The 20,453-nt window shown below is 44.7% G+C and overlaps 2 protein-coding genes across 4 annotated transcripts in view; both read left to right on the top strand.

The window, feature by feature from the left end:
- camsap2b (calmodulin regulated spectrin-associated protein family, member 2b) overlaps positions 1–5,522 on the top strand; it is a 33,846-nt gene extending 28,324 nt beyond the window's left edge. For 2 of the 3 annotated variants that reach the window (XM_005920454.3, XM_005920452.3), the window contains 8 exons: positions 95–788; positions 1,385–1,521; positions 1,602–1,816; positions 1,904–2,000; positions 2,318–2,383; positions 3,032–3,147; positions 3,251–3,369; positions 3,475–5,522. In XM_005920454.3, coding sequence (XP_005920516.1) covers positions 95–788; positions 1,385–1,521; positions 1,602–1,816; positions 1,904–2,000; positions 2,318–2,383; positions 3,032–3,147; positions 3,251–3,369; positions 3,475–3,771 — 1,741 coding nt within the window. In that variant the 3' untranslated portion in view covers positions 3,772–5,522. The remainder of the gene's footprint in view (positions 1–94; positions 789–1,384; positions 1,522–1,601; positions 1,817–1,903; positions 2,001–2,317; positions 2,384–3,031; positions 3,148–3,250; positions 3,370–3,474) is intronic. The other variant, XM_005920455.3, reaches the window with a different exon arrangement.
- A 1,974-nt stretch (positions 5,523–7,496) lies between these two features.
- wdr47a (WD repeat domain 47a) lies at positions 7,497–20,402 on the top strand. The gene is made up of 17 exons (XM_005920462.3): positions 7,497–7,755; positions 8,882–9,051; positions 9,409–9,492; positions 9,646–9,730; positions 11,131–11,262; positions 11,372–11,548; positions 11,635–12,146; positions 12,284–12,401; positions 14,085–14,266; positions 15,775–16,020; positions 16,112–16,175; positions 16,552–16,709; positions 17,078–17,247; positions 17,336–17,506; positions 17,607–17,738; positions 17,896–18,114; positions 18,880–20,402. Exons 2-17 carry the CDS (start codon positions 8,894–8,896, stop codon positions 19,020–19,022), a joined length of 2,751 nt encoding a protein of 916 aa, XP_005920524.1. The 5' UTR covers positions 7,497–7,755; positions 8,882–8,893; the 3' UTR covers positions 19,023–20,402.
- The last annotated feature ends 51 nt before the right edge of the window (positions 20,403–20,453 follow it).

Below are 20,453 nucleotides of genomic sequence, written 5' to 3'. Positions count from 1 at the left end.
GTACCACCTAATCCAAACCACTTATTTGAATTGGTCACTTACCATCACCTTGCTACCATGTCACATGTATGTTGTGGGTATTTGCTCCACTCAGGCAGCTCCGTGAGTTGCGTAGCAGCAGTGTAACAGGCCGGGGATCAGGGAGAGGCTCGGTGGGTTCCTTATCGCCAATCCTGTCCTCCTCTGGTTCTCCACACGCACCCAATCGCTCCCCTGCCGGCATCAAACGACGACCGGCCTCCTTCCACGCCAGAACCCCTCGGACGCCGCGTCCAAATGATTTGAAGGTCACGCCCTTTAGCCGAATGCTCAACACACCCACTTCCGTGGACAGCCTGCCCAGACTGAGGCGTTTCACCTCCAGCCAAACGCAGATCAGTTCTTTTGCTTACTTGGGCCACGATGAGGGTTCTGGGGAAAGCAAGCACGCACACACCAAGGACAACAAAGAAAACACTAAAAACGAAAAGCAAGCCGTGGTAAAGGCGAGTGCTGACACGCCTCCTACTAAAGAAGCAGCCAAAGAAAAGGACGATGAGCGACGGGAGAAGAAGACGGAGTTGAAGGGAGAATCCAAACAATCGAAAACATCACAGGTGCTCTCTCAGCCGGTGTCGGAGATCCAAGGGACGACAGACAGCCGGGTCAGAGGAGACCCAGAGGATCGGAAAGACGTGGTGGAGGTGCCTCAGTCGAACCTGAAGCCTCCAGAGAGCCGAGGTCAGGAGATGGCAGGAGAGGGAGAAACAGGAGAAGACCAAAAGATGTGCTGTGGCTTCTTCTTCACGGTGAGTTTCAGCATCAAATTTTTTAGCTCAAAACAAACCTCCAGTTTTTTTTGTTTTTTAGCTTTTACAAAAAAATGATGGTGATTTAAACATGGCCTAACATTTCTAACATCAGCATAACCGCTAGTCGAGATGTGTAAGTAGTACCTGCCATGAAACAGTTCAGTATTCACCCCACATTTTTTACTCTCTTCCCTCAACTGTAATGGTAATTGGTGCACGGCTCACCAACTTCTCATTAATAACACAGACTGCATGCCCTGATGGTGAAGGAAGAGTTTCACACTGTGTGAATCTGGAACGGCATGTGCGGTGATGAGCCTGTTGAGCCATGAGCTGATCAGAGACAATACACCACGGGCGAATGAGGGCCGAGAATAACGGGCCAGAACACAAACACGCGTTAGTCCACTACACTCTGATAATGTACCAACATCAGAGCTGCCATCCTTACAAAGAGTCAGTTTTCTTACCTTTGATCCTGAGTTTCACACTTGATTTGCACAAATCACACTTTCTTCAGCCAGCTTTCATTTCTTGTGCTTATAATTGGAGGTCTGTTATACATCTGTGTGTTTCTGTCCATGAAACACCAGGATGATGTGAAAGGGGAAGAGGACATGGCGGCCAAGAAAGCAGCTCTGCTGGAGAAGAGGCTGCAGAGAGAGAAGGAAGCTCAGGAGAGGAAACAACAGCAGGAGCTGGACCAGGAGCAGAAGAGGGAGGCTGCACGGTCCGTCTGACTTTCTGCCTGTGTTCACCGTCCAACTACAGTTTGCATTTACCTACTTGTCTCTTGGTTTCCTTCTTTAGGTTGAAAGCGGAGGAAGAACAGCAGAAGAAGGACGACGAGAGGGCGAGGAGGGAATACATCAAGAATGAGTATCTGAGGAGGAAGCAGCTCAAACTGATGGAGGACATGGACGAGGTCATCAAGCCTCGATCTGGAAGTCTCAAGAAAAAGCCGCGGCCCAAGTCCATCCACAGAGACGTCATGGAGTCGTCGACTCCTCCCGCGAGAGCAACAGGTGAGCAACGCGACAAACCCAGCGAGCAAACGCACCTGAACTTTGTGACGCGTGGTAAAACCGCACATGTCTGCTGTCATTGCGCAGGTGTGCGTCCTCGAGGCTTCTCGGTGTCCAGCGTTTCTCTGGCATCTCTCAATCTGGCCAACAATGACAGAGACGCAGATAACAGGAAGAATAACAGGTAAGGCGCAGCCTGTCTGCCTGACGATCACATTTTGGACCCAAAAAGATCCAGAAGAAGGAACGCAAACATCTGTCAGCACCTGTCCATGTCAATGAAACCAGCCCAGGAATAAAGAATAAAACTCTTAATTTCAAAAGCAGTTTATTACTTGGATTGTGGGTTCGTGTCCTCCCAATTGTGACCTTCCAGCTGTGATTTTGATTCGAGGAAATGTTTCCTTTTTTCGTTTCTCCCTGTGAGGATCTGCAGTCTGCATCTTGATTCTCTCTTGTCCCTCTCTTCTTTTCTCCCTCTGTTTTGCATGCTTCCCTCAGAGGCCACAAACTAGCTTCTGCCAATATCCCGTTTTATTTAAGCTCTCCCAAAGAAAGAAAGGGAAGGTTAGTAACCCTGCGACGAGGAACGCCTCAGCAGAGCGAGTGCATTAAACTGAAGTAGATGTGATTCTGTGTTGATTTACTGTATAGACCTCATTTCATTGGCAAACGCATAAAAGCAGATGGATGTGTCGACACTGAATAGCTGCTTCTGCAATAAGTTTCCCGAGACTCGCGTGGCTGAGCTGTTTCCACCTTTCTTGTTTTTTTTTTTCTTTTCCCATCTTCCCGTCCTGTGCAGTGCTGCTCTCAGGCTGTTGTTTGCTCCCTCCTCTCTGCTGGCTGCTCTCTGCTTCACCAGTGTATTTGCTCGTTCCTTCATAAGTACTTGAGCTCATCCCTCGCAGCACCTATAAAGACAGCACCGAGACTTTGCTTTTGCTTGGATGAACGTGCCGTTTCTGCCCCTCGCTGCTCCGTTTCATCTGACTATGACAGTACGATGATGTAATGCGGGACAACAGGCAGGGCTTGGAGATCTGTGTCACGGCGTCTGACCTTATTTTGCCACATCTGTGTGTGTGCATGTCTGTGTGTGTGTGTGCATTTTGTTGGCGTACGTGTCGGTAACGTGTCCACGCTCGTCTGTCGTCTTCGTGGTGGTTATGTTTGCGTGTGTCATTTGTTGGTTTGTGTTGCGATCACCTCCAGGCCGGACTCCGCGGAAGGCTTTTCTTCTTGTCCTTCGGCCGGCAGCCGTAACGGAGAGAAGGACTGGGAAAACGACTCCACCACCTCCTCCACCCCCTCCAACAATGAGTACACAGGTAGACACAGGCGTTTAGATAGTTTGTTTACATTTGCATAGCTGCTGAACAATGAAGGATTTTTTTTTGTCTGCAGTCTCACGCTTGTGCGTTGTTCCCACAGGACCTAAACTTTATAAGGAGCCCAGTGCCAAGTCCAACAAGCACATCATCCAGAACGCCCTGGCTCACTGCTGCCTGGCTGGCAAAGTCAATGAAGGGCAGAAAAACAAGATACTTGATGTATGTTTTGTATCTGTGTGTATAAATATATTTTTCCTGACTAAAAAGAGCGTAACAAACCGTAATGAGATGTTTTTTTGTTTTTCTTTTAATTTGCCACCACAGGAAATGGAGAAATCTGAAGCCAACAACTTCCTGGTGTTGTTTCGCGATGCCGGCTGCCAGTTCCGGTCCGTTTACACCTACTGCCCTGAAACCGAGGAGATCACCAAACTGGCCGGCATCGGCCCGAAAAATATTACAACAAAGATGATCGAAGCTCTGTACAAGTACAACTCCGATAGGAAGCAGTTCAGCAAGATCCCTGCCAAAACTATGTCCGCCAGCGTGGATGCCATTACCATCGCCAGCCATCTGTGGCAGACCAAGAAGCAGGGCACGCCCAAAAAACACCCCAAGTAGTGCCCAGATTGGGTTGGGCAGCATCCGGATGTGCTCCGTCGGAGCAAAAACACAGGACTTAGCGGATTTTGCTCTTTTATTGACATTCCCACTTTTAGAAATCACAACTGGAATGTAAGAACACGGGTGGGCCTCAGATTTACTGTCACAAAATCAGAGCTGGCTGTAACCATTTGGACAGCTTCAAACGAGCCCCAAGTGTGTACTCGTCAGCACGTGCATCAATGTTCTCATGTGCCAAAACAAAGAGAGAGATGGAATAAAATATTAAGAGGCGAACCAATGCCTTATCTAGTTGAACCACTGAAGCACTGAATGTCACGCCTCTGAAAGAGGCCGTTTGGTTTCTCTGAGTTGATCATGTGTGGCCTTATGCTTGTTTTGTGTCAGACGAACACACCGTGAGTGTTAACGTCATTTTGTCACCGCCTGTTGCGGCACAGATGAGGGATCAGCTTACCCCCCCCCCTCCGCCTCCCCATCTTTGATCAGAGGCATGTATTTTGTTTGTTTGTTTGTTTGTTTTTTGTACACGTGACTGAAAAACTTCTAGACGGTTAAATTTAGTGTCTGTGTGTGTTCGAATGAGCGTGTGTGTGTGTATAGTGAAGTGCCATGAAGAGTGAGGGTTCAAAATACCTCAGCTGGTGATTGCACTTACTTTCCGAATAAAATGATGAGATTATCGAGCATGTGCAGTACCATCAAACTGTTCTGGAAAGCACCTGCAATGGGCTCTTAATTTATTTCAGTGCGATTTCGATGCTTTGAAGATGATTTTTAAAAAAAGGCGTCTTAGATTTTATTCAGAGAAACATAATATGCTGTACCTGTATAAGTTAAATTAGTTTGTATATAATGGCAGTTCCATTAAAGATGAACGAGTCAGCTTGTGGTAGCTTTTTGAGTAGCTTTTATAATTTATCACGTGCGTGTCGGTATGTTGTCGTTCGGGGGCCTTTTGTTGTGCTACAGATGCAAAAAGTGTGACCGCTCAGCAGCGTCGCTGACGGGACTATCGTGAGTATTAGATTAGACGGACATCCCACACTGTGTCATCAGTCTGTGCAATTTAAGAGTGATTTCGAATGCTCGCCGTTGACCATGTTGCATTTGGATCTGACAAACACTACAAATGTCACTTTAATGTGGATAAACTGTTAAAGAGCGTGATCGCCCTCGAGGTCGTCCACAGTTGTAAATAACACTTGAGGACCCCGTCCACTGTTGTCCAGTCTAATCGAAGATGTTCCCTCTTCAGGACATGCTTATTACATTTCTTTTACGTTACTGTTACATTTTCTTTTTTAAAATCATACGTTCCTTCAGTATGTGTTTACACTGTACAGATATATTTTGGCATATAGAAGTATTTTTTGTAACAACATTTAACTGATGGAAGTGTGTACTAATGGAAGCAGTGCAGATGTTGAAGGAAGTGTGCTGAATGCAAAGTGTAGCTGAGAGTGCGTAAAGTCTCACACAGGCTTTAGTGTGGTATTGTATAAAACCCAGCAAGTATACAGAGAAAACCATAGTATTTTTTTTTTCCAACTCTGAACTCATTTTCTTTTCAATTAACAAACTATGCTCAACTGTTCATGGATCTTTTTTTTTTTTTGTGGTTGTTATTGTTTTTTCTATTCCTTTGAGCTTTATTAAATGCCAGCTATCAATAATACGTATGGTGTCTCATTACATGTCTGTGTCATAAAATGTGCTTTTTTTAAAATAAACTATCTGTGCTTGTCTTTGTGACGACTTAAGTAAAGTAAGAGCTGTAAAAATGCTCTTGTCCACAGTGTGATAATGATGAAAGTGCTGTGGGTTCATATGTGTGTGAAGGCAGACTAGGAAGTATGTTTGGCAGTATAGCGCAGTTTGGGGTCATTTGAAAAAGAATGCACTGCTTTGAAAACAAAACAAAATCCATTAGCAGCCAATTGTTTTGCTCTAGTTTGTGCAAAGAATTCGGTAGTACTGGTGGACCCGCTAACCCTGGTACTCTTGGGCAAATCCCAATTCAGCTTCATTGTTCTGGGCTTTGAGCACAGGTCTCACTAAAGGATGTTGAGCCCTCAAAGCTAATGTTTCTGACATTTTGCTCAGAAACATGCACGACTAGTCTGCACGAAGTACTCATTCTAGTACTGCTGCGCTGTTGATGCCCTTATATGGCCCTGTCCACTCTCCCTGTGTGTAATGGTCCACCTCATGGTTTCTCCTGCATCTTTGAGGAGCTGAATAAGCTGCATTTATTATCTTAGCCAGCAGTAGCATGGAAACTATCAAAAAGCAAAAGTAGAGAAAAATCCTTCAGGATAGATAAAGAGAAAAGGAAATATCTGTGGCCAGCACCTGCAAATCCATTCTCTTTTTGGGGGATGTCTTGTTATAACTTTCATTTGCACCAAAGCAGGTGAAATTCACAATTCACAGCAGATTCATAATGGTTTATGCTTCCTAACTGGATAGATCGATATCTCTGAAGTATACCTGTCTTGATGCAGGGCCTTCCTGCGATATTTGGATGGACTTTGTATTTACAGCATGCAATAAAAGAAGACCGACCAATCTTGCAGGACAAACAGGCCAACATACATTAAAGGTACAATACAGAGAATTAATAGTAATTATATACCGGTACAGTAAAACGTGGAATCAGTCTTCTTCTTCAACCTTTATGTTTGTGAACTTACCTGGAATCTGAATCAGTGAGGCTTTTTAACAGATAGACCTCAGAAAGTGAAAGTCAACAATATCAGATGTACTTTACCTTCCACCGATTCCCCTCAGTGGTGTGACTCCACTTTTATTTGTTCTTTATACAAATTCGAGTCAGAACCTCGATCAGGACTGACATATAATCAAATTTGCAGACGACTCGGTGATCATCTCTCTGCTTCATGATGCAGATCGTGACCCAGTTGTAGATGAATCTCAAGCATGGTGTGGACAGTCCCTTCTAAACATTTCATGTGTTTAAAATGAAGGAAATAGTTACTGATTTTAGATGAGTTGGAGAAGAGGTTGGAGCATATGGTTAAATTGTGTAGCAAAGTGGCAGGTACTGAAGCTAAATGATCCTGACCTCCTGTACAGAGGGAGGGTGACCCTTAAGGCAGAAAGGATTTGGGGTGATGGCACACATCCTTTGTTTCAGAGTATCAGCTGTTATCTTCAGGGAGGAGGCATTTTTTCCCTCGGTGCAGAAAAAAATCGATTTAAATTCTCATTTGTTCCTACGACTATTACGTTTTTTAATTATGTGATTTGTGGTTTTTTGGCTTTATGCTTTATGTGTGTTATTTATGCTGCTGACTACAAATCAAATGTCCCCCTCGGGGATAATAAAGCTTGTCTTGATCTTGAAAGCCATCTCAACCTTAAGCACTGCATGTCATGCATGTTGCACAAACAGACCACCAGAGGACCTCAAACACATCATCTTAATGCAGATGCTGTTAATTTCCGCCTTAACTGAAGTAATTAGTTTAATGAATAGATTGATTTCTTTTTTTCAATTATTATCTTTTGTTTATAGATAGATACGTCCCGTATACTTAAGGGGTCACACATGGTTTATTTATTCTTTTCCCTTTAAATATGTGTCTTTACGTTCAAGAAGGCAACAATAAAAAAGCCTCACTGTATGCACACCTTCCCTTCACAAAATGCCATTATCTCTATAATACACTGTTTAATGCTGCTGATTGTGTGAAGTTTGGCTGTTTGCTGGGTGGGTGGAGGCGTTGCCCCTGCAGGCAGCAGACAGGCAGGCAGGCTGGGCAGCAAACAGACCGCAGAGAAACATCCAGCAAGGAGGGGACACCATCAGAGACCAGGAGGAGGAGGGAGGGACCGACAGACACCGAAACAAACGGCGCTGACAATACCGCACCGGTACCGTCGTGACAGCGGCTGTGGGCAGCACGGAGCGGCGTTGAGGGCCAGCGTTTTCATCCCCTGTATGTTCAGAAACAGGTGAGGGTAATGGCAGCACGGCGGAGGGTTACTGTGGTCGGTGGGGACGCTGTCAGTGAGCACCCCGCCCGCCCAGCTAACTAGCGGATGATGCCTCTCTCCCCTCGGCCTGGCTGTAGCTAGTCAGCCAGTGAAATTAGTCAGCTTTGTATGAGCTCTGTCACTAACTAGCTGTTTGATGGTTTTGCCATAATCCGGAGGCTGGATCCAGGACCTATATAAAGCTAACAAGTAGCCTAAGCTTCTTATGCTGTTTGACTTGTGGCTTAGTGCCAGTGTTATTAGCTAGCCATCTCTCAGGCTAGCTTAGCGGTACTGCAGTGCGTGCGTGTGTTTGTGTGCCTGGCTGTGATTATCTGGAGTTTTATAAATGAAATCTCTCCGATCTCGACGACAGACAGCCATCAGTACACCAGAGGCTACATAGTATCACGACAGTCATATAACGTGCTGTTTTCTCCAGTGTAAACACAACCTCTGAGGCGGCACCTTAATGTTTTGACTTCAAACCTCTGTTTTGCCTGGCTTGTATGTTTTAGCGTGTTTAACACATTTACACAGACTGGCACACAATGACCTCTGTTTTTTTTTTTGTTTTTTTTTGGAAGACTTAATGCAAACCTGTAATCTCAGTCTTAAAATCTACTTTTTACAAGCTTCTGCATTTGTTTTGCCTGCTAAAAAAAAGGCCCTAAATTTGTTTCGTGTTTCATCCTGAAGTCACAGTGCCTGGCGGTGCATTAAAACTAATCCTACTATTTTATCCTCAGGAGGTGGACAGTGTTACCCAGAATCCAGTTAATATAATATCCAAAGCAGTGAGATTTGTTCTTTTCAAAGAGAATGAATCTTCTTCTTTTGCCTGCTCCCTTTAGCAGCTCCTCTTCCTCCATCTCATCCTGTCGCCACCATCCTCCTCTATCACGCCTACTCTGCATGTCCTCAGTTACTATATCCATGGCTACACTACATCCTGTAGTTTTCCTCCTTTGTCCGATATAGCCACGATCCCTCCTCTGCATATGTCCAAACCATCTCAGCCTTGCCTCTAACTTTGTCCATGGTTTTCACTCCCAACATTTTTTAATCATTTGCGTTTTGCTTTTTTTCATCCTGTAACTGGCAGCCCGTCGTCACAATGACAGCAGAGGAAACCATAAATGTGAAGGAAGTGGAGATCATCAAGGTGATCCTGGACTTTCTCAACTCCAGGAAGCTGCACATCAGCATGCTCGCTCTGGAGAAAGAGAGCGGCGTCATCAACGGGCTCTACTCAGACGACATGCTCTTCCTCAGGTAAGTGAACTCAGTGGTCACTCTGTACAGACTAGATACAGGTGTGTAAGAATTACTGTGAAGTAGGAGCAACGGGAAACTGTTCCAGTCAGTCCAGTAAGTTTAGTGTTTCTGATAGCATCTTCTATGGTGAGGATAGTGTAACACTGCACCTCCACACTGGATGTTTGAGTGCTGCTTTGGAAGTAAGCCAGTCTGCTGAATCTGAGTATTAAAATACATTTTAGTGGTTCACCAAATAGTGTCAAGTTTCTGTTATACGCTGTCATTTTGTTGTAGTAAACACAAGATATTCAAAAAACCCTTATGTTACTGTGAGTCTTCTCATTCATAGGTCACATAAATATTTTGTTTCAGGCAACTGGTCCTCGACGGGCAGTGGGATGAGGTCCTGCAGTTCATTCAGCCTCTGGAGTGCATGGACAAGTTTGACAGAAAAAGGTGAGGCTTCCTATTCTTTTTGTTGCAGCTTTTCACATATTCAGTTCATTTTACCTATTTGACACTTTGTCGCTGATAACTAAAACAAACAGGCGATGTAATGTTTTCCTAAGTGTATGTAAAAATAGTAAAAGGATTGAATTTTGCCACCAGGTTTCGTTACATCATCCTCAAGCAGAAGTTTCTGGAGGCTCTGTGTGTGAATAACGCCATGTCTGCAGAAGACGAGCCACAGCACGTAAGTCAGAAAACTAAAGACTGTCATCAAAACCTCCCAAACAAAACCTGAATTTCCAACCTTTATAACAGTCACGTGTTGTTAGGCTGTGAACAAGGTGGGCCACTGTCAAGATAAAAACAGGTAAAAACTGTTTGTAATGTGTATTGTTTGAAAAGGAAACCGTGGAAGTCTGCTTAAAAGCTCTCTGCTTATAAGTGGGTGGGTTATGTGTGTGGGTCTGTGTTTAATGGTGGCAGCACTGACATTTAAGGAGTGACTGATGGCCACACTGCGGTCAGAGATTATCTGGATTAAGCTCTTTATTTGCTCCTTTGATGAAGTTGTTTGCTGTTGTGGATAAAACACTTAACAAAGATCATCTGTCCACCTGTGACAGCTGATTATGACTGTTTTCTCCCTCCTTGTTCTGGATCGCGTACACCAGTAGGACAGCGTTAGGAACAAGGATCAGGAACACATACTTTATAGGCTAATGCTACAGTGGTAAAGTGGTTAGCACTGTTGCCCCCCAGCAAGAATGTTCGGGGTTTGACTTCGCCGGCCGGGGGCTTTCTATGTGGCGTTTGCATGTTCTCCCTGTGGTTGTGTGGGTACCTCGGCTTCCTCCGACATCATGTTTGGTTAATAGGTCGTAGTTACAAATGAGAGCATGAATGGTGGTCTGTCTCGATGTGTTAACCCTGCGATGGACTGGCAGCCTGTCCAGTGAGTACCCCACGTTTTGCCCAGTGACAGCTGGATTGGGTCAAAGGAAAATAGATGGCTGGATTTCTTGGTAATAGATGGATTATTACATGTACCAGACCAAAAGAGTCCAGACATATTTAACTTTCAGAGCCTTTTTAAATGTTTTGCAGAAATAATAGGTACATAATAAAATATTCACATTGTCATAAACTCCCCTGCTGAGGCTATAAAAGATTCATATGAGAGATGATTCTAATTTCTCTGTTAGTCCTAATTGCTAATAATTTGAAGTCAGACACACACTATTTTGTATAATCAGACAACCAGACTTGCGTGAAAACTCCATCTATCCTCTCAAATTAGACTAGCTGTGAGTCTGCTGTAACATGATGTAGTTGTGGATGCTGCCGGTGATGCTTTGTCGGAGCCATCGTGTCCTGTTAAACTGGATTAGCTCACACTTCTTTGGACATCTGTGCATATCGTGTACTAGTGAGCATGCTCACAGTTAATATTGTAGCTGGGGGTGTGTATTACTTGTGTAACGGGCCTGATTGTGTGCTGGTGGTGATTTTTCAGCGCGTGGCAGTATGACAGGGCAAAAACCAAAACAATAGTGTGCTCTTTGAGAGAAGCTTGATTCTGTTTTTTAGAGGAATCGTCTCCTTGATCAGCTGTTACATAAAAATATATATTTCATGTGTTTTCAGCTGGAGTTCACCATGCAGGAAGCTGTCAAATGCCTCCACGCCCTGGAGGAGTTCTGTCCGTCTAAAGACGACTACAGCAAGCTGTGTCTGCTCCTCACACTCCCTCGCCTCACAAATCATGCTGAGTTCAAGGCACGCAGTCTGCTGTTACAGAATAAGACTTGCATAATATCGAAGCAGCAGGAGGAAACTGTGTATGCGTTTTCTTTTGTGTCTCATTTCTCTGTTGGCGTCCCCTCAGGACTGGAACCCGAGCACGGCCAGAGTTCAGTGTTTCGAGGAGGCCTGCACCATGGTGGCCGAGTTCATCCCCGCAGACAGGAAGCTGAGTGAGGCTGGATTCAAGGCCAGCAGGGATCGACTATTTCAGCTGCTTCTCAAGGGAGTCCTCTATGAGTGCTGTGTCGAGTTCTGCCAGGTGTGAAACGCTAAAATTTAACGTAAAGACTGCGGCCTGAGTGAGTTTGTGCCTCTAACCGGTCTTTCTCGGACGCTTATGTGCAGAGCAAAGCGACGGGCGAGGAGATCACAGAGAGCGAGGTCCTCCTGGGCGTCGACATGCTGTGCGGAAACGGCTGCGACGACCTGGACCTGTCGCTGCTCTCCTGGATGCAGAACCTCGCCCAGACCGTCTTCTCCTGCGCCTTCGAACAGAAGCAGCTCAACATCCACATAGACCGCTTGGTCAAGCCTGCTAAGACCGGCTACTCTGATCTCCTCACCCCGCTCATCAGCAAACTGTCGCCATACCCCTCCTCCCCCCTTCGCCGCCCGCAGTCCGCTGACACCTACATGTCGCGCTCCTTGAACCCAGCGCTGGACGGGCTGTCCTACGGGCTCTCCGGCCAGGATAAGCGAGCGAGCGCCGGGGAAATAGCGCCGGGTAAAGGGGTCTCTCCGATGTCCCACTCGTTTGCCAACTTTCACTACCCGGGAGCAGGAGGGCAGAGCTTGAGCAGGAGTCTCATGATGGAGAGCTCTGACTGCCACAGCATCTTTGAGGAATCCCCTGAAACGTAAGAGCTTAGATTTGGAGCTTAAACAGATTTCCTGTCTCTAAATCTTTTCCTAGAGATACAAAAAGGGAGCAAGATCCATTATTGATGTTGATTTATTTGATTGATTTTCTGGGGTTTGTGTTTTCTCGGTGAAGGTCGAGGACAGACACACCTGTGGATAAGATGATGGGCTCAGCTGGAGCCCAGAGCACGCGTCCTGCCTCAGCTCCGGGCGAAGACGCTCCGTCAGCTGGTTCCGCTGACAGGAATGAGGTAAACATCAGCGACTTTTGCTTTTTGAACTGGTTAGGCCTGTTGCATGCGAACACATTTCCAAACAAGTGCTGTGTTTTATTAAGCTTCCCTAATTGTTTTCTTTCGTTAATGGGTGTTGCCTACAGTACCAGTTCCGATTAGTCTGTATTTGGTATTTTAGTCTTTCTTCACTTCTGATTGGCAGCCCAGGCTTTGTTATCTAGTGTGGATGAGAGTGCATTAAGGAAATCGTACATACACATTTGTATTATGCTTTCTAAAGTCATCACTAGCTATTTAAACATTAATAATATGCTCTGTAACGATTGCTTTGTGTAACCAATGAGGCTGGTGGATCCAGGTCATGATCCGGGGTCAGTGGGGACATGTGGCTCGAGAGCCTAGGAGCACAGCCACAAAAATGATTCATCAGTGCCCTCGTGTTGCCCGTAAACACATCGTGAACACAGTATCTGTGTCTGTCTGTCACATGGTTTCTATTCTGGGGCCTCTTGTGCAGCTCAGTGTGAAGCTGGTGCTTTCCTCTGCCTTCCCCGTCACCTTGGAGACACACAAAGAGGCCAGAAACAGAAGCAGACTTTGGGACCTCTGTGATCTCACAGTCACGTCCCTGCCCTCTCTTCCTCTCTGTTCTCTGTCCCTTTTTCAAGCTGGCGCGATGCCAGCGTCTCTGTCCTCCCCCCCCAACACCCGGTAGGTCTGTTCCCATCAGATTGCGAGGACAGGAAGCAGAGGACAGAGGGGGGAAATGATCTGTCCTCAGCTCCCTGTCTGACCCCTCCTTCCTCCGCCGATACCTGAACTGGCGCGGAGCAGGGGTCACATGATCGCACTTCTGCCTTTGAGCAGTGTTGAAGCTGCCTGGTGTGGCTTGGTTTGTGCAGCTTTTTCTTTTAAAGCGTTACATTAGAACAGTTTGCATTGTTTCTGCGTGAGTTTGGATGTCCACTGTAGAGATGCATTATGTTGAATATAATGGAGAGCACATGTCAAAAAAAGTAATTTGTTTTTGGCTGATATTTCGACCCGGTTACTAGTTTTTAGATCAAACTGCTCTCAACAAGTTTTGTGATTTCATTTTTTTCTTTAAAGTTTTTTTTTCTTTTACTCCTCAGCTGTTAAAGGCTGCTGGTGTATTATTGTCACCTTACGGGGCGGGGGGGCGTAATCACCCAAGTTTGTGAATACGGTAACTCAAGGATGAGGCGACGTAGGATCTTCAGATTCATACCCTAGAATCTCAGTGACGTTTTCAGTCAGAGGTCATGATTTCTGGAGCGCATCGCTGCATAGTCTTCACAAATTCAGTGTACTTGAGAAGGCAGACATCTGTGACATCAGCTGATCTACAAAACTGTGCAATTCAGTGTGAAACAATCTGAATGGAAATCTGATTTCACATTGAACTGAACCTTTAAAATGAATGAAGCAGTAGAAGAAAGTCACGGTTGATGAGTAGCTTCATCAAAGCCACCATCATCCTGTAAACTTCATTATGGTGATCCTCTGCGACGGCAGGCCGGGTCAGGTCTGGTGGAAACACATTTTGATTTCATGGTTAGTTGCAACACCATGTTTTACAGGTTATCCCTTCAATTGTGTGCAACATGATGCAGCTCAATAAAAAGAAAGGTATAAATAATGTGCTTCTAATATTAAATATTTATGCTTCATTCCCAGCTTCGTGACTCAACAGAGAAGTATGAGGAGTTTTATCGCCAGCGCCTCCGCGTGCAGCAGCACCTGGAGCAGAAGCAGCAGCAGAGGCAGATGTACCAGCAGATGTTGCTGGAGGGAGGGGTCCAGCAGGAACCCCCGCCCAGCGACATGCAGCACAGCCTCACAGAGAAGTTCCTCAACAGGTACGAACGCAGCGAACGAAATGACTTAAATGCTCTTTGCAAGATGAGGAATGTGCGTTCTCTGTTTGCACATTCAGCCAGAGGTGTGGTTCACACAAAGAAACAAAAGCAGGCGCATAGACATGGACGGGTGGCGTCTACTTCAGCACTATAATCATGCTGTTTACAAGATCTTTTATTTGTTGAAGCTCATCCTTTCATTCACATAAACTTTCTTATTCTAAAGTCCCGTCCTGCTTTTTTGTATCAAGTCAGCTGAGTCAGCTAAACTGCTGACTCAGCCTCCGCAGGTAACGGCCTGATTTTCAGGGCTTCCTGTTGGGTTTTGGATATTCAGGCCAAGACTTCCTGTTTAGTCTGCCGGCCATTGTTTTCAAATGTGGATAAAGTGATAAAAGTTAATAAAGCAGATTCTCCATTAAGCATTAGTCAAGTTTGAATTTGAGCAAATGCAGTCTGCCTTTAGCTCGACTTTATGCCTGCACATGACCAAAACCTTCAAATGTTATCGGTCATTAGAGCCTAACAGATGATAAATGGAAACCAGAAAGCTTCCAATACTAAACATTTTGCTTGCTTGCAGATTCTTCTTATTCATATACAGATATCTGTCTGTAGACTGCATAACCAAAGCATTTTAAAAACTGAATTCTTGTTATTTCTTGTTATATGCAGTTGATTTATTCATTTAATCTCATCCAGCAGCTATATATATAGCCCTGCAGATGTTTCACTGTAAACACGTGAAGGGTTGGGTTGTACCAACAGTGCAATGCAGTAGCTTAAACTGGGGAGAATGGACCAGATCCCCAAAATGAGACTTCATCTCACAGTTCGGGGAAATATGGTACAGACAGCTGTTCAGTCGTATGGCGCACTTGTCATGGTAGTTGTGGGACAGCTTGCTGAAGTGAAGCCTGCATGACATTGACCGTCGTATAACAGCAGAGGAGCAGCTGTCAGAAAAGGTTAACATATTAAGGCTCTTAAAAACGACGAGTCCCATGTGGATTCGCTTGCATGGCACACCCCCTCCTGTCTATACTGCACCATCTGCTCTAATCAGCTACAACATAACACATGGGACCACCACCTCATGTGTGTTTGTGTTGTACACAATATTAGACACAGTTTCCTCTCAAAACTGCAGTAGCATTATGTTATATGTATATTTTTACTGTATGTCCTCTAACCACAAAACCACTTCAGTTAGCTTCAGCTCAGTGATTAAAAATGAGGTGACAAAATAGTTTTTTTGGGGTTTTTTTTCTTCTAGCGGGACAAAAGCTCTTTGATTTGCCCTCAGAGACATCCTCCCCATCCTCCCTCTCCCAGTCTACGTAGCACTCTACATTATTCACAAGGCTAGCTGTGAATAATTACATTAATATTTGAGTTTTCCTTTGTAGTTCTAACCAGGCTGTCGGCCTGCAGGTACAAGTCTTTAGTAGAAAGAAGAAAACAAGTTGCCTCTTTGGAGACAGAACTCGTGTGTTTGGTTGTTGCAGGTCCATCCAGAAGCTGGAAGAGCTCAACGTGGGGATGGAGAATTTGGGAGAAGAGGTAAAATCTCTGACGCAGCAGTGTAATGGCAACGGGAACACGCCCGCCTCCGAGGACAATAACAACCCTCCGTCTGTAACCCCCGAGCAGAGCCGGACCCAAGGGGGAGGGGTGCTCAGCAGCACCCCGCAACGCACCGTAGGGGGTCGGCCTGTGCCGCCTCCAAATGAGTCCCCTGTCGCCACAATGAGGTTTGTGTGAGTTTGCTTTTGTTTGTTTTTCTTTTTTAAACCTGCTTGTTGAATTACTGGCCCCTGTTTTTTGTTTGTTTGTTTTTTACAGTGGGCAAAAACCAAAAGGAGGCCAACAAGGTGACTCTCCAGGCTCTTTATCCCGAATTAAAGAGGTAGGGACGGACACACACACACACACACACACACACACACGGTGACAGCAGAATGACAGCCGTCACTAGAAACAACAGTTATGACAGACCTGGTGTTAATAATCAGTTTCAGGTTGTTACTCAGGTGTTACCCTTAGTTTAGCTCTGACCTTGTGCGGTGTGATTTTAAAGTTCAGCACATTCTCTGTTGTTTACATTGCACTTTAAAATGATCCAGTGTAATGCTAATTTGGCTAAGCGGATTATAACAGTTTTATCTGAATGGCAGTGATGTCACAGCAGTATGCATGTCATAGGGTAGAGAAGATCAGGTGAGATTACGGGGCTGTAATCTCATTGCTAATGTGTGTTTTTCGTATATATGGCGTGTTTTCAGGGTGACAAACCAAAAAGCCTGTTTGTACCGGTGCATTCTTTGGAAGACACTCAGGCTATTCGAGCCGTTGCCTTTCACCCGTCTGGAGCGCTGTACGCTGTGGGCTCCAACTCCAAAACGTTACGCGTGTGCGCTTATCCAGAGACGCTCGACACGAGGTAACAAAAATCAAAAAAGTGAATGTTAAATGTTAACAGATGTTCTCTTTTCCATTTTTTTTGTTTAGTATGATCCATCACATCTCTGTTAAAATCCATCTTTTTGTTTCTGATCCTTTAAAATATGAGTGAAAAGTAGACTTTTTAGTACCTTTTAATGACCACATAACAGCCAGCAACTAGATGTGCAATACACATTTTTCCCTAGCGACTGGTGGTTGCCATGTGGTCACTGATCTGTCAGTTAGCTTATAAACCTCTCTTCCATATTAGTTAAAGTTAGTGTGTAAATAGTTGGAAAGTTCAAACCAGTAACTGTTTATTTTCATCTCTGCATACAGTAGCTGACCACCTTTTCCTCTCCTCAGTGGTTCAAGTCCAACAAAGCAGCCGGTGGTTCGCTTTAAGAGGAACAAACACCACAAAGGGTCCATCTACTGTGTGGCCTGGAGCCACTGTGGGCAGCTGCTGGCTACAGGCTCCAATGACAAATATGTCAAAGTGCTGCCTTTCAGCGCAGAGACGTGCAACGCCACAGGTAAGCGTCCTCAGCGTGAATGTGTGGTGGTCGTCCCGTTTGTGGCATTGCCAGTGTTCTCATTTTTGTTTATTTTTGTGCATCCTAGGCCCAGACCTGGAGTTTAGTATGCATGACGGTACCATAAGAGACCTGGCCTTCATGGAGGGGCCTGAAAGTGGAGGAGCCATCTTGATCAGTGCCGGGGCCGGAGACTGTAACATCTACACCACAGACTGCCAGAGAGGACAGGGTCTGCACGCCCTCAGTGGACATACAGGTAACTGCTCCATCCCTCCATCTGTCCAGCACAAATCAAAGTGGAAGTCAGAGAGAGTAAGGATGATGCTGAAAGTGGACAATGTGTAATCTCTCTTCAGGACACATCCTGTCTCTGTACACGTGGGGAGGCTGGATGATCGCTTCCGGCTCTCAAGATAAGACGGTGCGTTTCTGGGACCTCAGAGTGCCCAGCTGTGTGCGGGTAGTGGGAACTGCTTTCCATGGCTCAGGTTTGGCTCGCATCATGTGTTTCACCTCTTAATATAGCAAGTGTTTGGGAATTGTGAGCCAAGATACCAGAAATAGTAAATGTTATCATTGGTTCTGTTGTTCTCAATTTGAAAATAATGACAGTTCATACAACTACACCCCTTCTTTACTACACAGGGAGTCCAGTTGCCTCAGTCGCAGTTGATCCTAGTGGCCGTCTCCTAGCAACAGGACAGGAAGATAGCGCATGCATGCTGTATGACATCAGAGGAGGACGCATCGTCCAGGTGTACCGGCCGCACACCAGTGACGTTCGATCCGTTAGGTTTTCCCCCGGAGCGCACTACCTGCTCACTGGTTCCTATGACACAAAGGTTGTGGTCACCAACCTCCAAGGTATGTCTACCTTCAGAGCGCATACAGTGGTTGCATCTGGATATGATGTGGTATAGCTACAATAGTTAAAACATCTGTAACAGCACTTAATTCAATAGAATCACTTCAAACAAAGTTTAAAAATGTTTCATTAAAAAGCCACTCTTGTTTGATCACTAATATCTGGGGAAAAAAACAATCTTTTGAGTCTTAATAATCAGAAGTAATTGTAATAATAATAATTATAATGATGATGATAAGTATGCCTGTTTTATAGAAGGTTTCCCCACCTCCTTTAAATAAAATATAAATTAAAAGGATGATTGTGAGATTGGCTCCAGGTCTGCCACTAGAGGGGACTGAGTTACATCATAGGTGCATCACATTTGGACGTGTCCAAGTTTTAACCATTGAGCTGTAGATTCGAGGTGAAGTTGGAAGAATTTGGAGGTAATACTCCTTTATCATTATTCCATTCACTTTGTGCAATGTCCCAACATTAAACAACCCAGAGCAGGATGCTACCACCAGCATGTTTGACAGCTGGTACAGTGTTCTTAGGGTTGAACGCCTCCAAATATACTGCACCTCTTGTCACTGTGGCCAAATAACAATCTTTGTCTCGTGTGTCAGTAAAGAGTTTGGTTTGTCCATGTGGGCAGCTAGTTAAGATGTCGCAGATCCTTTAACACCACATATCAAAAGATTTAAGAGTGTATGTATATATTTGAGGCCACATGTTAGCGCGTGTCTGATGGTTTTCTGCCTCCTCCTGCGTCTCTCTAGGTGACCTGACCAAACAGCTGCCTCTGACCGTGGTGGGAGAACACGGTGACAAAGTGATCCAGTGCCGATGGCACACACAAGACCTGTCCTTCCTCTCATCCTCTGCTGATCGCACTGTCACACTTTGGACACACAATCCATAACACACACACACTTGTATGCGCACACACACACACACATACACACAGAGCCAGTTGTTTCTATCTGACACATTCCTCTAAAATATTACTGCTCCTCTGCATTGTAAACACTGACCCACCCTTACACACACACACACACACACACTCATAGGTACACAAACTGGTGAACAAGCCTTTCCCTCCTGTCTGTAGTAAAGCAAATGGGACTCACACCTGGGACACATCAAAAGCACACTTGTTGCATGTTCTCCTTTCTTGATCACCACACTGAGGAGTAAAACTGCAGGATTCTTCGTCGTTCTTCGTCCTGTAATTCGCCCTGCGTTTTTGCTCTCTGCTCACACCAATCAGTTGCTGCATGTCCTTTTTCCTAAAGGGATGAGTAGGAGAGACAGGACAGGAGTGCTTTGTTCATGATGGTGCCTTCCTTGAGTTCTCAGTTTCCATAACAAAAAACAAAAAATCAAAAAATGGTCCTTTTTTTAAGATCAAATTTTGTTAAGTCATTTTGAGAATCATACATTCCTCTTTTTGCATATCATTATTTTTACAGCTGGTGAGACGCTGCTATTGTTTAAGAAAGACAAAAATTTGATGTAAAATGTAGTTTTTCCAGTGTTTCAGTAGTGAGCTTTTCCTCTCGGGAGGCCGAATCTATGGAAGTCAGGCTATCTTGTGCCTCCCCGTGGGGTGTCTAACATTACTGTATGCACTGTATTACTGCAGCTCCAACTGTGTAAACGAGCTAGTGTGTTTAAATTTAAAATCAGTGTTTGTTTTTTTGTTTTCTTTCTTTTTTTTGCACTGAAGCTGTTCCGGTGTCTTTGCAGTGGCTTGCTCGTTACTATGTTAGTATCAAAGGGAAGTACAGCATGTGATTATTGGTTGGGCGCCCTTGCATACAGTTTGGATTTGGCTGTGCTCAAAAGCTTTGGCTTGTCTACTGCTGTGTGTGTGTAATATCAGTAGATGGCAGTCTTTTCCCCAAAAAAGGGTCTGACCGTATGCACAATGGAATCTGGATGGACGCACGGGTGTTTTGATATTTATTTAGAACCAGTGTTTGGGGCATATGCATATTATTTTATTTTTTATTTTAACCTGCGCACTTTGTCCTTTTAACATCGTCTTCTAATATTGACTTACTTGCAGAGATGCATATTTAAGTTTATATGTTAATGTATAGTATATATTATTTTAACAACGAAGGCCAAACTAATACGTACATAGATGTATTTATTTCAGTTGTGTTTATGTATGTACAGTTAGTTTGTTTTTGAAATGCTAGTGGCTCTTGTATTAAGCCTTGTTTTTAAAAGTGACAGATGAGTTCAAGCTAACTGAAGTCTGACTGCTGGTACGTTCAATAAAGTGTCTTTTACACAAACTTTGCATTTTGTGTTTTGCTTTTCTTCTTTGGATTAAATACTTGAT

Source organism: Haplochromis burtoni, unplaced genomic scaffold, assembly GCF_018398535.1.
Source record: "Haplochromis burtoni strain Fernald_Lab_line unplaced genomic scaffold, NCSU_Asbu1 Contig_41, whole genome shotgun sequence".
NCBI lineage: Eukaryota > Metazoa > Chordata > Actinopteri > Cichliformes > Cichlidae > Haplochromis > Haplochromis burtoni.
The sequence above is the reverse complement of the archived record's forward strand: the minus strand, read 5'-3'. Positions and strand labels throughout refer to the sequence as shown.